Here is a 17,286-nt window from a genome sequence, read left to right as displayed (position 1 = left end):
ATCATTTTGGAGTTATGCATTAGAGACAGCCGCATTCACTTTAAATAGAGCACCATCAAAATCCGTAGAAACGACACCGTATGAATTATGGTTTAATAAGAAACCTAAGCTGTCGTTCTGAAAGTTTGGGGTTGCGAAGCCTATGTAAAGAAGTTACAACCGGACAAGCTAGAACCCAAAGCGGAGAAATGCGTCTTCATAGGATACCCTAAGGAAACTATAGGGTACACTTTCTATCACAAATCCGAAGGCAAAATCTTTGTTGCTAAGAACGGAACCTTTCTTGAGAAAGAATTTCTCACTAAAGAAGTGACTGGAAGAAAAGTAGAACTCGATGAGATTGATGAATCTATACTCGTTGATCGCAGTAGCGCGATCTGAAGTTGTACCTGTACCGCCTACACCGGCAACAGAGGAAGCTAATGATAATGATCATGAAACTTCGAACGAGGAAACTATCAACCTCGCAGATCGACAAGGGAACGTGCCACTCCCGATTGGTATGATCCTTGTCTAAATGTCATGATTGTAGATAACAATGATGAGGACCCTGCGACGTATGAAGAAGCGATGATGACCCCTTATTCCAACAAATGGCAAGAAGCCATGAAATCCGAAATGGGATCCATGTATGATAACAAAGTATGGACTTTGGTAGACTTACCTGATAGCCGGAAGGCTGTCGAGAATAAATGGATCTTCAAGAGAAAAACAGATGCTAATGGTAATATTACTGTCTATAAAGCTCGACTTGTCGCAAAGGGTTTCCGACAAATTCAAGGAGTTGACTACGATGAGACTTTCTCACCTGTAGCGAAGCTAAAATTTGTGAGGATTTTGTTAGCAATAGCTGCATTTTTCGATTATGAGATTTGGCGTATGGATGTCAAAACGGCGTTCCTTAATGGAGATATTGAGGAAGAGTTGTATATGGTACAACCCAAAGGTTTTGTCGATCCTAAAAATGTCGACAAAGTATGCAAACTTCAGCGTTCAATCTATGCACTGAAGCAAGCATCAAGACGTGGGAACCGACGCTTTGATAAGGTGATCAAAGACTTCGGGTTGATACAAGCCATGGAGAGGCCTGTATTTACAAGAAAGTGAGTGGGAGCTCGTAGCATTCCCGATATTATATGTAGATGACATATTATTGATCGGGAATGATATAGAACTATTAAGCTGTGTTAAGGGTTATTTGAATAATAGTTTTTCAATGAAAGACCTTGGTGAAGCATCGTATATATTAGGCATCAAGATTTATAGAGATAGATCAAGACGCCTAATAGGGCTATCACAGCAGTACATATCTGGACAAGATTCTAAAGAAGTTTAGAATGGACGAAAGTAAGAAAGGGTTCTTACCTATGTTACTGTGCAAGGTATTGAGTAAAACTCAAGGACCGGCTACTACAGAAGAAAGAGAAAGGATGTGTAACATCCCCTATGCCTCGGCAGTAGGATCTATCATGTATGCCATGCTATGTACTAGACCGGATATAGCACATGCCGTTAGTTTGACTAGCAGATATCAAAGTGATCCGGGAATGGAACATCGGACAGCGGTCAAGAATATCCTGAAGTACTTGAAAAGAACTAAGGATATGTTTCTTTGTTATGGAGGTGACCAAGAGCTCGTTGTAAACGGTTACACCGATGCAAGTTGGAACACTGATCCCGATGACTCTAAGTCACAATCTGGGTACGTGTTTATATTGAATGGTGCTGCAGTAAGTCGGGCAAGCTCGAAGCGGTGCACGGTGGCGAAGTCTTCAACAGAATCGAGTACATAGCGGCTTCCGTAGGCTTCATCGAAGCGGTATGGATGAAGAGGTTCATTGTAGAGCTCGGTGTGGTTCCTAGTGCATTGGACCCATTAATCATTTACGTGATAACATGGGTGCCATCGCCAATGCACAAGAGCCAAGGTCACACAAGAGGCTGAAGCATATCAAGCTGCGTTACCACTCGATTCGCGAGTACATCGAAGATGGAGAAGTAAAGATTTGCAAAGTACACACCGATCTGAATGTAGCAGATCCGTTGACTAAAACTCTCCCTAGGGCAAAGCATGACCAACACCGTAATGCCATGGGTGTTAGGTATATTACAATGTAATCTAGATTATTGACTCTAGTGCAAGTGGGAGATCAAGGAGATATGCCCTAGAGGCAATAATAAAGTGGTTATTATTTATATCTTTATGTTTATGATAAATGTTTATATATCATGCTAGAATTGTATTAACCGAAACATTAGTACATGTGTGATATGTAGACAAACAAGAAGTCCCTAGTATGCCTCTTAAACTAGCTTGTTGATTAATGGATGATTAGTTTCATAATCATGAACATTGGATGTTATTAATAACAAGGTTATGTCATTGTGTGAATGATATAATGGACACACCCAATTAAGCGTAGCATAAGATCTCGTCATTAAGTTATTTGCTATAAGCTTTCGATACATAGTTACCTAGTCCTTATGACCATGAGATCATGTAAATCACTTATACCGGAAAGGTACTTTGATTACACCAAACACCACTGCGTAAATGGGTGGCTATAAAGGTGGGATTAAGTATCCGGAAAGTATGAGTTGAGGCATATGGATCAACGAGTGGGATTTGTCCATCCCGATGACGGATAGATATACTCTGGCCCTCTCGGTGGAATGTCGTCTAATGTCTTGCAAGCATATGAATGAGTTCATAAGAGACCACATACCACGGTACGAGTAAAGAGTACTTGTCGAGACGAGGTTGAACAAGGTATAGAGTGATACCGAAGATCAAACCTCGGACAAGTAAAATATCGCGAGACAAAGGGAATTGGTAATATATGTGTATGGTTCATTCGATCACTAAAGTCATCGTTGAATATGTGGGAGCCATTATGGATCTCCGTATCCCGCTATTGGTTATTGGTCGGAGTGAGTACTCAACCATGTCCGCATAGTTCTCGAACCGTAGGGTGACACACTTAAAGTTGGATGTTGAAATGGTAGCACTTGAATTATGGAATGGAGTTCGAATATTTGTTCGGAGTCCCGGATGAGATCCCGGACATCACGAGGAGTTCGGAATGGTCCGGAGAATAAGATTCATATATAGGATGTCATTTTATGTGAAATAAAATGTCGCGGAAGGTTCTATGGAAGGTTCTAGAAGGTTCTAGAAAAGTCCGGAAGAAACCACCAAGGAAGGTGGAGTCCACAAGGGACTCCACCTCCATGGCCGGCCAGCCCTAGATGGGGTGGAGTCCCAAGTGGACTCCACCATAGGGGGCCGGCCACCCCCCACATGGGAGGTGGGAATCCCACCTTTGGGTGGGAGTCCTAGTTGGGCTAGGTTTCCCCCTCCTATGGAAGGTTTTGGTTTCGGGTCTTATTCGAAGACTTGGACACCAACACTTGGGATCCACCTATATAATGAGGGGCCAAGGGAGGGGGCCGACCACCCCAAGACCATAAGCTGGCCGCCCCCCATAGAGTGGCCGGCCACCCCCTCCCAAACCCTAGCCAAGCTCCTCCACTCCATATTGCCCGCATTGCTTAGCGAAGCTCCGCCGGACTTCTACACCGCCACCGACACCACGCCGTCGTGCTGTCGGATTCAAGAGGAGCTACTACTTCCGCTGCCCGCTGGAACGGGGAGGTGGACGTCGTCTTCATCAACAACCGAACGTGTGACCGAGTACGGAGGTGCTGCCCGTTCGTGGCGCCGGAACCGATCGTGATCAAGATCTTCTACGCGCTTTTGCAAGCGGCAAGTGATCGTCTACCGCAGCAACAAGAGCCTCATCTTGTAGGCTTTGGAATCTCTTCAAGGGTGAGACTCAATACCCCCTCGTTGCTACCGTCTTCTAGATTGCATCTTGGCTTGGATTGCGTGTTCGCCGTAGGAAAATTTTTGTTTTCTATGCAACGTTATCCTACAGATACGTCTCCAACGTATCTATAATTTCTCATGTTCCATGCTAGTTTTATGACAATACCTACATGTTTTATTCACACTTTTTAATGTTTTTATGCATTTTCTGTGACTAACCTATTAACAAGATTCCACAGTGCCAGTTCCTGTTTTCTGCTATTTTTTATTTCAGAAAAGTTAGTTTACAAATATTCTCGGAATTGGACGAAACAAAAGCCCACTGCCCTATTTTCCACGGAGTGTTCCAGAAGTCCGAAGAAGAGTCGAGTAAGGCCAGCAGGGGACCCACACCATAGGGCGGCGCGACAGTGGGCCCCCCCGCGCCGACATGTGGGGAGAGAGCCCCTGTCTCCCCCGACGCTGCCCCTTCTCCTATTTAATCCTTTGTCTCCGTAAACCCTAACACCGAGAGCCAAAATACGAGAAAAGTTCCTGAGACGCCGCCGCCGTCAATCCCATCTCAAGGGGATTCAGAAGATCTCCTCCGGCACCCTGTCGGAGAGGGGAATCATCACCGGAGGGCTCTACATCACCATGCCCGCCTCCGGACTGATGCGTGAGTAGTTCATCCTTGGACTATGGGTCCATAGCAGTAGCTAGATGGTTGTCTTCTCCTATTATGCCATCATGTTTAGATCTTGTGAGCTGCCTATCATGATCAAGATCATCTATTTGTAATGCTACATGTTGTGTTTGTTGGGATCCGATGAATATGGAATACTATGTCAAGTTGATTATTGATCTATCATATATGTGTTGTTTATGATCTTGCATGCTCTCCGTTGCTAGTAGAGGCTCTGGCCAAGTTGATACTTGTAACTCCAAGAGGGGGTATCTATGCTAGATAGTGGGTTCATGCCTCCATTGAATCTGGGACAGTGACAAAAAGTTCTAAGGTTGTGGATGTGCTGTTGCCACTAGGGATAAAACATCAATGCTTTGTCTAAGGATATTTGTATTGTTTACATTACGCATAGTACTTAATGCAATTGTCTGTTGTTTGCCACTTAATACTAGAAGGGGTGCAGATGCTAACCCGAAGGTGGACTTTTTAGGCATAGATGCATGCTGGATGGCGGTCTATGTTCTTTGTCGTAATGCCCTAAGTAAATCTCATAGTAGTCATCAGGATATGTATGTGCATTGTTATGCCCTCTCTATTTGTAAATTGCCCAACTGTAATTTGTTTACTCAACTTGTTATTTATCTTATTGGAGAGACACCACTAGTGAACTGTGGACCCCGGTCCATTCTTTTACATCTGAAATACAACCTACTGCAATCATTGTTCTCTTTTGTTTTCTGCAAGCAAACATCATTTTCCACACCATACGTTTAATTCTTTGTTTTCAGCAAGCCGGTGAGATTGACAACCTCACTGTTAAGTTGGGGCAAAGTATTTTGATTGTGTTGTGCAGGTTCCACGTTGGCACCAGAATCCCTGGTGTTACGCCGCGCTACACTCCTTCACCAACAACCTTCACGTGATCTTCATCTCCTACTGGTTCGATAACCTTGGTTTCTTACTGAGGGAAAACTCGCTGCTGTACTCATCATACCTTCCTCTTGGGGTTCCCAACGGACGTGTGCTTTACCGTCACAAGCACTCACCACCAATCTCCTCACGCCTATAGCTAGGGTGCCTCGCCGCGTGCACACCATCCACTCTATGTTGTGACGCAACAGCCACATGGCACCCGCACCTCCGCCTACGGAGCCAGAGCCCGAGCATGACCCTTAAGAAATCTTCATCATGGGCCTCGATAAGGCCAAAATAGTGGAGTGCGTCCTCCTCGACGCGCGGTTTGAGGCCCACGCGGAACTCGAAGCGACTGAGGAGGAGTAGAAGCATGCGGCCGATCTGGAGCGGGCAGCGATACTCGAGTCTTGCCAGCTGGCGCACAACCATAGGAACATCGCCCACACCCTAGAGTAGCCTGGCCAGCAGCTCCTTCAACGCGCCATGACGGTCTTCCGCGGGCAGTTGCCTAAATAGGAGGTTGGGAAGCTCCTCATGGAGGCTGAGAGACAAAGGGTTCTTGAGCTAAACGCTCGGACCCTCGCCGAGGAAACCCATTACGAAGATGATTGGCTCCCTCTAAATGCCTAGTTCATCATGAGGCGGTTGTTCACGACGATCCAGCGTCGAGTCGCTGTTGAGGCATCACCGCCGGCGAAGCTGGGCATCGCTCCCGCCGGCTGATGGTGAGTAGAGTATTTCGTAGTTTAAATTAAATTGTTTTTATTCAAAATTATAAAATTTAATTTTTTTTAATGAAAAGCTCAGTTTATGCTGTGCTTTATTTTTTTACTTGAATTGAACTTATTTGCTTTATGGCGAACATGCCAAAATGGCCAGCATGAACAGAATGGATCACGTTGTTCGATGCACTGGCCTGGTAGAATGGACCGTGGCCATAAATCTATCCGCGGATCGATCTAAATGGATAGAATCGGACCGAATGAATCATCAATTTAGATCGTCGCGCTGGAGACCCTTATGCAAGGAAATAGTGCCCGGTTTACATTTCAGTGTACGGATGGGCAAGTGTGCCCTAATGGTTTACGAGGGTGCGAGATATAATATGAGTATCCACCAGCACCTCCAAAACACAATTGCACATTTGGGAGCCCAATAAAATAGTCAGTTCGTTCACGCCGGCCTCTACCCAGAACAATCGGTGCCATGTTCTAGATTTCAACACCGGAATTAACACTTCCCTTTGGAGTTCGGCCAGGGATACATGGTGTGCACTAGTAGAAAAAGGGGCTTTAGTCCCGGTTCGCAAGAGCCATTAATCCCGGTTGTGCAACAGAACTAATTATGCGTGACTAAAGGCTCCCCTTTAGTCCGGTTGCTTACGAACCGGGACTAAAGGTCCCGCCACGTGGGCGGCTGGCATGCGCCGGGGCGAAGGACCTTTAGTCCCGGTTTGTAACACGAACCGGGACTAAAGGCTATTTCGAGTTAATTTTTTTAATTCGGGCTTCTAATTATGTTTTACTCCCTTTTTTTCTATTTTTTCAAAATTTCTACTATTTCAGTTATTTGCATAGTTTAGTCTCTCTATCTCTAACTACACTTATCTCTAGTCAAATTACATACTCGTGGTCAAACTTCCCGCTCGATCACCCATCCTCCCACTACTCTAGCACTAGCACGCTTAACTTCTAAGTTTCATCTTGTTCCGCATCCAAGTGCTTCGCGCGCATGTATGTGATAGTAGTATCATATCAATCCTATTAACATGTTGATCGATGTTACATTTCTTTATTATTTGAATTTCAAATAATTCTTTTAATAAATAAAAGTAATGATGTAATAATAATCTTGAATTAATAAATAAACATTAACTTTTTAATTTGTATTATTTTTTATTTTATTAATTAATTAAATTTTTTTTTTGCCAAACCTAAAAATTTGAAAATCTAAAAATTGGGTAAAAATGATAGTAATCTTTATGCAGGATGCAATTATTAATTTTAGGTTTTAAAAAAATAAAAAATATATAAAATCCGTAATTTTATAGCAAAAACTAAAATCTTACTGCTTTTGTATTTCCATTTGGAATTTTGAGAATCTAAAAATTGGCTTACCGGGTAAACCCAGGTGAATTCGGATGTAACTTTTTCCCAGGATTTTTTTGATATATTATACGTTTTTTTCGATGTCGTATGCAAAAGTTATTGCGGTTTTACCATTTTTTTTTAACTTTTTTTGCAAAAAAAGTGAAAATTCGAATTTCTTAATTTCTCCGAATAGTAGGTTGCATAACATACAAGAATCTGAAAACAATTTTTTTTTTTGAATTTTCTATCATTTTCTTTTCTATTTTACAGTGCTAAAAAAGGCGATCCGGGGGGGGGGGGGTGGAGGTGCGTGGGGAGCCAAAAATCAGAAAAAAACCTTTAATCCCGGTTGGGGACACCAACCGGGACTAAAGGGTACCGGTACCCTTTAGTCCCGGTTACCCCGAGCATTAGCCTCGGTTCACCAGCAGAACCGGGACTAAAGATCCATTAGTCCCGGGTCAAAGTATTTGGGGACTAATGGGTTGGGATGGAAGGGCTCGATTGATCAACACGATGAACACAATCACACAGAGAGATACATGTTTTTTACCCAAGCTCAGGCTGCATGTATATATTTTTTAGATAAGTGAGCAAAGTTCTAGCCTCTGCATCAATAGATGCACATGGCCATTTATTTATTAAAAAGAACGAGTACAGTAATATTTACAATCATGAATCAGACAAAATCGATACATGAATCAACCAAAGAAAGATGAGGCATATGTTCAGATTGCATGTATATGGTGGTGATGAACTAGTTACAAAGGTTGTCCCGTGAAAAGATCAAACGATTCCTTCCTTTTTAATCCCCCTCCATCTTAGTTCGGCGTGGCCGTCCTTTTATAATGGCAAGGGGTTACCATAGGCGCCGGTGCCACGTGAAGAGGCGCCACGGGCATGGGCTGGGCTCAACGTGTTTAGTTGGCTCTATCGCCCGACGCGATGCACTGTAGCGTATGGCCCCCAGGTATTGGCTGAGTCTTGTCCCATTAGCCTGACTCGACTGGCTATTTGAAAAAAAATTAGGTCTTTTTTTTAGTTCTTTTTTTTCTTCAGAACATACCAAAGACTATTTCATACTTCTACCGCCTCGGCATGGTGAAATAGACGTGTGTTGTGTATCGGATATACAATTCGGCTCCCAAGAGAATATGCTGCTAGATGAGGAAAATAATTTTATGAATGTGTCAAGATTTTTTTGGACATGGATATCTGCAAAACAAACAAAGAAACTTTGGTTAAGGTTAAAACATTTTCCTTCATCAGTGGTGAGGCAATATATTGTGATACTTAACTTTTTGGAATTGGAAAGAACTCCCAAAACCCACAAAAGACCTAGAGGATACCAATCAATTTAGCCAAGCCAAATTAGGACATGGATCACAACCATCTTATGTACACCTGAGCACTAAGAGGCAGCATACAAAATTTTGCAACATAATTAATCTGATCCTATCAAATAGTAACAATACAAGTTATGGCATCCTCCAAATTAAGTTAATTAAACTAAAAAGGCAATAAAAACAAGAATAATAACCATGGTAGCGCTACTCTACTTACCAGGTACAAGAGCAGTACAAGTTTAAACCTTAGTATTGCCAATTGTCAATACCATCGGCAGGTCGGGCGATGTCATTTCTTCAAATAGGTTGCGGGGCACCGTCATGTTCTTTGACGGCACCGCTCGCGTCTTACGCAAGGGAGCTGGATCGGAATCCGTGATGGGCATGTGGTTCAGTTCAAGACCACCGCCGGCCACGGGAAGCAACCAGCCGATGGCGGCAAAACGGGACGACGCGTGGACCTGCATACCAGCAGAAGGCATTGCGGGCGAAAAAATCGGAGGGCATGCCTGGAAACTTAGCGATCTTACCGACGAGGCCTGCGACATTGGAAGAGCATTGAAGACGATCCTCTCTTGTTTGATGAAGAGCATGGCCTCAGCTATGGTGGCAGGTGGCAGCCTCACATGCGCGTTGCGGTCACCTGCATCTGATAAGGAAAGCGTGGCGACGACCACCATCATTTCTTCGTCGGCCACCTGCTGCCTTTGCTTCTCCTTCGAATTGGCGCGTAGGCCTCGCCTCTTGGCGGCCTAGATGGGCTTCTCCTCCCATGAGTGAAAGGGTACGGATACCGCCAAGAGGAGGGGGGGGGGGGGCGTTGAATAGGCGGTTTAAAACTTTTTCAATTAGGCTTAACAAATGCGGAATAAAACTATCGTTTAATTTGTTAGGCACACAAACCTATATAACTAGGGTTCACCTATGTGTACCAACAACTTATGCTAAGCAATACAAGCAACTATGTGATAGCAATATATATAACTTCAGGCACGAAGGCTATAACAAAGTAAAGTGCATAAGTAAATTGCTCGGGTATAGGAATACCGAGGTGACGCGAAGACGACGATGTATCCCGAAGTTCACACTCTTGCGAATGCTACTCTCCATTGGAGCGGTGTGGAGGACAAGTCATTCCAAACAACACTAAGGCCTCGCCGTATTCTCCTCAAGAATTCTCACCAAAAGGGATGTTCTCGATCCACTATGGAATCTTAGGGTGGTCACCGAACCCGCACAAAGTTTGGGGCTATCTCCACAAATTAATTGGAGGCTCCCAATAAATCGCCACAAAGGCCTTTCGCTTGAGGAATCTCTACAACTTAATTGGAGGCTCCAAGAACACCACTAAGCCACAAAGCACAAAGCTTGAGGCAATCTCCACAACTTAATAGGAGGCCCAAGAACACCACAAAGACCACTAAGCCATCTAGGGTACAAAGACCTAAGAGGAACACGCTCCGAGAACAAGCTCCCGAAGAGTATTTCTCACGAACTTTCACCTCCACGTATCACCGCGGAGAAGTCAAACCAATGCACCAAATGCAATGGAAAGAACACCACAAAGATACTCAAATCCTTCACTCATAAAATGCAACAATGGTGGAGAGCAAGAGGTTGAAGAAGAAGTGACCGAAAAAGAGAGAGAATAAGGCTTAAATAGGTGGCCTCAATTTTCTGCCCGTTGGGGGCTCCATGGCCGGTAGTACCGGCGAGGTTGGGCCGGTACTACCGGCCCTTGTCGACGTGGCAGCATGGAGGGAGGCGTGCGAAGCGTGGCCGCGCGGGGGGGGGGGGGGGGGGGGGGGCGAGGGGGGTGGAACCACCGGGCATGGTACCGGCCACACGACGCAGGGTTACTGGGAGCAGGTGCATCTCGCCGGTACCCTGGGCGGTACCCAGGGCGGTACTACCAGCCGTGGCCTGGCGGTAGTACCAGCCCCTCACCGGCGGTACCACCGGTAGATCTTTTTCTTCTTCCTTCTTAAAACAAAAATAAACTTAAAACCACAAAATCTAGAGTTTGAAAACTCCGATCGACATGAAACCAATTTTGTTGGAAAGAGGACGACAAGAGCTACCCCCACAAACTAGTGGGGATGGTTTTCTATTCATTTTAGAGGTGTAACACCACAATAGGAGAAACCGAAAAAATCACCCAACTCGAAAACGCAACAAGTGATATACGTGAAATCTGTTTTCGATGCACTAGAGTTTGTCATGGAAATAACCACAAGCTCTAAAACACCACATGGATAAGATCCAAATAACAACCAAGAAAGATGATGCAAGGATGCAAAGTTTTGATCGCATTCCGAACATACGATCGAGTTACTGACTCGAGAGCCCCTTGATAGTACGTCACCTAGCCTATAAACCGATCTCCCAAATAAACCATGAGACCGGTAAGAAAGAAATCCTATCAAGAGCAATCCTTAACTTTACGCATTCCACTTGAGTTCGATGATAACGATCTTGACCGCAACATGATGGAACACCTTTCTTGATTATGCTTGCTTGATGAAGTCTTGCGGATTGCTCCTCCATAATCCACTATGGGAGAGATTCTTCTTTGGTGTGGCTTATCTTGAACTTGCACCTCATTTCATCTTATTGCAACCTTGAAGCCAACGTATGGTTCAAGCATTGCCTATGGACAACTCATACAAATATAACTCAATGCAACCATTAGTCCACATGGATTATCATTAATTACCAAAACCACACATGGGGCTCCACGCTATTTCATTGAGAGCGTCTTTTTTTTCCACCTTGGCCTTCGTATCTTCACTGGTGGAGCCGACGCGCTTTGAGCCTACCATGGGGGTAGTCTCATCGCGGCGGGGGCAGTCTCGTCGACGACAGGCTCCTCAGTTTGCGAGGCAGCGACGACGACGAGGGCCTCCATGGCTAGGTAGGGTTTTTGCGTCCACCTGAATACAATTTTTGGGAGTGGTGTAAGTGAAAGTGGCTTTTCTGTGCCACCGGCTGGCGGGCCATCTAGGACGGAGAGAAGGACGCGCGCGAACATGAAGCAACGTCCGCACCGACGCATTTCGACCACAAATTTAGGCCGCTTTTGTGTCCTCACGGATAGGTCGGACATTTTGCCTCAGCCGTTGGGCTGGGTCCAGGCTGTATTTTATTCGCACGTACGTAAACGGTCGCTTCGCGTTTGTTTGTGTCGGGCCGGGATATGTCTCAAGTGTTGGGTGGGCTAATTATCCACGAGGGGCTAAATTGTAAACCATTTTTCGAGTGAAATGTATTGCGGACAGATTAGGAGGGTTGCGAGGCAAAAGTGTGGAGTAGAGATTTTCCCCTTCCTCCGTTATCTTTTCCTTTGCCGACCAAATGCGACGCTAAAATCTCCGTTCCACACCGTCCACCGCTGTGCCCTAGAGTCGCCGCCGTGCGGTCGCCGCCGAAGGCTCGGCCCCGAACCCCTCTGCCTCTCACTCGCATCGCCGTCGCCGCCGCCGTCTCCGTTCCCGTCCAATCGCGCCCCTCCCTGCTGTCTCCGCCGCGTCCGCAGTCTTGGACATTGGTTGTTTTTCTTTGAGGTACGAGCTTCTAGTCATCCAGTGCTTGCTTAATCCCAAACTGAACCCACAAATTTTGGGCGAATACCCGGCGCAGCATCTAGATCCGTCGCCCCTATTCCATGGCTCACACGATTAGGTTCTCTCTTCTTCGGCACGCGAGATCGGCCGCAGTGACGCCGTTGGACTACCTAACGTTCTTGATTTTTTCTCCCAAAAAATGGGACTTGGGGACTTGGGAGGAAGGTGCGGTCAACTGAATAAGTCTTTAGTGATACTTTTTGTGCCGCTCAGCAGGCGAAGCTAGAACCTAACCAAACCCCGGGCCAGTTTTGAATTTAGAGTTGTATTTAGGCTAAGTGCTAGGCCAAATCAAATATTTCACTAATATATAGGTTAAAGAATAAGGGTGTCAAGTGGGATCCCACTTTTGTCCCACTTGTAGTATAATTTGATTTTTTTAGTACAAATTTTGACAACAAAATTTGAACTACATAGTACAAAATGACATCCCACCGGGATCCCACCTTGACACCCTGTTAAAGAAGTTCTGCACACCATGGCCCCTGTTGCCCAGGGAGTGGCTCTACCCATGGCTCAGCCACTGGATTGGCTCTTTCTCTCGTTAGTGACTAGGTGCTTGCGATAAAACTGGTAATTTTTGTTCCACTAGAATTGCTTCTTTCTCGTGTTAATAGCTATGTGCTTCTCCTCATGTTTACAGGGCAGTGCTTGGGGAGTTGTGAACAAAGTTCCTTCCGTTGCTATCGAGGTGTCTGATGTTTTCTATGAGTCAGAATAAGATAATTTTATTCAGACTTTAGAGCTGCTTAATGATGGAAGACATCGAGGTAGTAGTTCAGTCGCAAGACAGACAGATTGTAGTTCAGGCGCAAGATGGCCAGGCCGTAGTTCAGTCGGAAGATGACCAGGTTGTATTCCAGGGGCAAGACAGCCAGGCTGCAGCTCAGCTGCAAGACAGCCAGGTTATAGTTCAGTCGGACGGCCAGGTTGTAGTTCATGCAGAAGATGGTCAGGTTTTAGTTGAGCCGGAAGATGACCATGTTTTAGTTGAGTCAGAAGATGACCATGTTTTAGTTGAGTCAGAAGATGACCAGATTTATCTTGAGGCAGAGCAGGACCTTGTACAGCGTGAGCGATTCCTTGTCATCGGCCAAGAGTTTAGCAATGTTGAAACCTGCCGCAGGGCGATCAAGGATATGGCCATTGCTTTGCATTTCCAGCTTCGTGTCGTGAAATCTGACCGCAGCCGATTCATCGCCAAATGCAGCACAGAAGGATGTCCATGGCGGGTGCATGTGGCCAAGTGCCATGATGTTCCGACTTTCACCGTCAGGACGCTGCAAGCAGAGCACACATGTGAGGGTGTTCAGGATCTACATCATCAACAGGCCACTGTTAACTGGGTGGCTAGGTCTGTTGAGGCAAGGCTAAGAGATAATCCGCAGATTAAGCCAAAGGAGATACTGCAGGATATTCGGGACCAGCATGGGGTTGCTGTGTCTTATATGCAGGCATGGCGAGGAAAGGAGAGAAGCATGGCTGCTGTTCATGGTACCCTTGAGGATGGATATCGCCTTCTTCCTGCATACTGTGAGCAGATTGGAAAGACAAATCCTGGTAGCATTGCAGTATACAAAGGGTCTGCGACGGACAATTCCTTTCAGCGGCTCTTTGTCTCGTTCCGTGCATCGATTTATGGTTTCTTAAATGCGTGTAGGCCCCTTTTGGAAATTGACAAGGCAGAACTGAAGGGGAAGTATCTTGGGACATTGCTATGTGCTTCAGCTGTTGATGCTGATCATATGATGTTCCCTGTAGCATTTGCTGTTGTCGATTCTGAGAGTGATGACAACTGGATGTGGTTTATCTCAGAACTGAGGAAGATGCTTGGAGTTAACACAGATAAGATGCCTGTTTTAACAATACTCTCTGAGAGACATCCACAGGTGGTTGAAGCTGTCGAGCTCAACTTCCCTACTGCTTTTCATGGATTTTGCTTGAGATACGTGAGTGAGAATTTTCGTGATGAGTTCAAGAGTCCTAAACTTCTGAACCTTTTCTGGAGCGCTTTCTATGCTCTCACAACTACAGAGTTTGATTCAAAGGTAAAAGATATGATGCAAGTTCAGGATGTCATGCAATGGTTCCAGCATTTTCCACCAAACCTCTGGGCAGTTTCTTACTTTGAGGGTATGCGATATGGCCATTTCAATCTTGGCATAACAGAAATATTATATAACTGGGCCCTGGAGTGTCATGAGCTTCCCATTGTGCAAACAATCGAGTACATCAGACACCAACTGACATGCTGGTTTAGTGAACGATACAAGTTGGCACTATCCCTCGAGTCAGTTCTTGTTCCATCTGCTGAGAAACTCATTTCAGAATCCATTTCTGATTCAGGATGTTATCAAGTACTCCGTGCAAACAAGGTGGAGTTTGAGATTGTGTCATCTGAGCGAACAAACATTGTGGATACTGAAACCAGGTTCTGCTCGTGTCGTCGGTGGCAAATATATGGTATTCCATGTGCACATGCTGCTGCTGCACTACTTTCATGTGGTGAAGATCCTCGCCAGTACACACATGACTGCTTCAGCGTATTGAAGTATAGGGAGACCTACTCACAGCGGATCTATCCAATTCCAGACCGGATTCACTGGAGCAGTTCCTCCTCTGGGCCGGGCGTATGCTACAAGTCAGACGTGATACTTCGCCCACCCAAGATCCGGAGGCCTCCTGGTCGTCCCAAAATGAAGATTCTCAAGATGGAAAGCTTGAAACGGCCGAAGCGGATTGTTCAGTGTGGCCGGTGTCATCTTCTTGGGCATTCTCAAAAAAAGTGTTCATCACGGAGCTGACACACATACTTCTGTCCATCTGGATTCTTTCTTTTGTTCCATAGATAACTTATTAGTTTCCTTATTGGCATTTGTCAAGTTTGATTTTTCTTTTTGCATCTTCAGATTAGTGATTACTACACTACTGTGTATCTGACGTTGGTCCTAGGACTCCTTTTCTGCACATATTCTCGTGTAACGCTGTGCGAGCTACCCCATGTGAGAGAGAGCTTCCATTGGTCACATGTTATGAAGTAGATGGAAGAAATGGTGCCGGTTCATTGCTGGTGTTGCCTTGTTGGAAGCAAGAACTGACTTCTTATTACCCCCTTTGTCCCATGGAAAATGCCACATGTACATCTAAATTTTGACAAATCTGCGATAAACCTTGGATTTTTTTTATCTAAACCTATCTAATCTACTCCATTCCACAGCTCCATTCAAGAGCTACCTTGGAAAAATTAAATTGGGTTTTCAACGAGCTGAACATTATTATATGGAAATGGATGGAGTTTCTCTAGCTTTTGGCGTAGCAAGGGAGGCCCGCGCAGGGTTGTTGATGGAGGGCTCACATCTTCTTCTTTTTTTCCTTTGCCCTTCTGTTGTATTAAATTGCATTTTTGGGAAGGGGATTTGGTGCACTCGAGCTTCAGTGTGCTCTCGCCAGCTAAAGAGAAGGAACAGAGAACGATGAGATTTTGAAGTGCGAGGATGACGCGTGTTGATATATCAGTGGAGGCTTCACTGTGCAACGGCACGCTCTCCTGATGGTAGGTACGCGTGTTGAAATTTTGGACACAGCTGAGGCTGCTCATAGTGGGGAGTAACATAAAAGCATGGCTAATAGCATAGCCGGCAGTCGGATGTATACCATTGCCACGTCTCTTAATAGCCTTTATAAGAATAGGCACGGTACAATAGATTGACTACAAGTTACAAAGATGGCTATAAAACTAAATGCTTGTACGGTGGGAGGTTGATTATTGGTAGGAGATGATAACCGTTGGCTAAAAGCTTTCACATCGGCTGCATGCTACCTCTTATTTCTCGTTTAGTGTGTTGTAGCCGGGCTGTATACATGTAGCCTTCTCTATTCTCTCTCTTCTCTTTCCTCCACCTAGGATTTTACTTATGTGGAAGACCATATAGCCAACTGACTAGACTCTATTATAGTTGCTCTAAGGTGGTGTCATGCATAAGTTACTAGTCTATGTTACTACCTTCATAGTGGAAAGTAACTTAGAGATGGTATCATGCAAAGTCTCATTTATTTGTTAGTAGACTTATTTTATCTTGGGGTGTGCGATGTTATGGTAATATAGCTAGTTACCACCTTCCTCTCTTTCTTCATTTATTGCTATGCCATGTCAGCAAAATACCTTAAAATGTGTGATGTTACTATCTATGTTACTCCCACTATGAGAGGGATATCTGTCGGCACATTAGCAGTGCATGTGGTGAGCATTAAATGAGCACGTAAGAAAATACAAGAAGAAACGTTGTATACACACCTATACTATACGCTAATAGAAATCAGTCTGTATGATGGAACATACGTACAGCTAGATGGCCAGATTGGCAGAACGAATGACTGAGTGCAAGTTCACGTGGCAGGAGCACTGGAGCTCATCCTCCATTAGCACTTTTCGGCATTTTTGTGCCTTTTTATCTACGAGAAAACCAGCTGAGAGAATTCCTTGCAATTCGAGTGCCAATACAAGCTGGTCGATAAACACTATTTGTATAGACATATCTAAATTTAGACAAATCTCATATATCTTATTTGGCACTATTAGTATCTAGATCTAAATTTTGATAAATCTGAGATATCTTTTCCAGGATAGCGGGAGTACATATCCGTTTAAAACCGAGATTGTCAAATTCCTAAGAAATGCATTCTTATGCCAAAATTTCATAGGAACACAAGCATGAACCCAAGCAACATTTTTTTTCCTTTATAATGTTGAATACACTTCTAATCGAACTAGTACATTTCGATTTCCTTTATAAAGTCGAATACACCTAATTGAACC

The 17,286-nt window shown here is 44.7% G+C and overlaps 1 protein-coding gene across 2 annotated transcripts; it reads left to right on the top strand.

Moving 5' to 3' along the window:
• The first annotated feature begins 12,155 nt into the window (after nt 1-12,155).
• On the top strand, nt 12,156-15,578 carry LOC127294181 (uncharacterized). Of its 2 annotated transcripts, none has more exons than XM_051323931.1 (2): nt 12,156-12,410; nt 13,119-15,578. In XM_051323931.1, the coding sequence occupies exon 2, from the start codon at nt 13,223-13,225 to the stop codon at nt 15,272-15,274; it is 2,052 nt and encodes a 683-aa protein (XP_051179891.1). In that variant the 5' UTR covers nt 12,156-12,410; nt 13,119-13,222; the 3' UTR covers nt 15,275-15,578. The 2 variants fall into 2 exon arrangements, with proteins under 2 accessions (XP_051179891.1, XP_051179890.1); XM_051323930.1 differs by having other exon boundaries at nt 13,114-15,578.
• The last annotated feature ends 1,708 nt before the right edge of the window (nt 15,579-17,286 follow it).

This window comes from Lolium perenne, chromosome 4 (genome assembly GCF_019359855.2).
Source record: "Lolium perenne isolate Kyuss_39 chromosome 4, Kyuss_2.0, whole genome shotgun sequence".
NCBI lineage: Eukaryota > Viridiplantae > Streptophyta > Magnoliopsida > Poales > Poaceae > Lolium > Lolium perenne.
The sequence above is the reverse complement of the archived record's forward strand: the minus strand, read 5'-3'. Positions and strand labels throughout refer to the sequence as shown.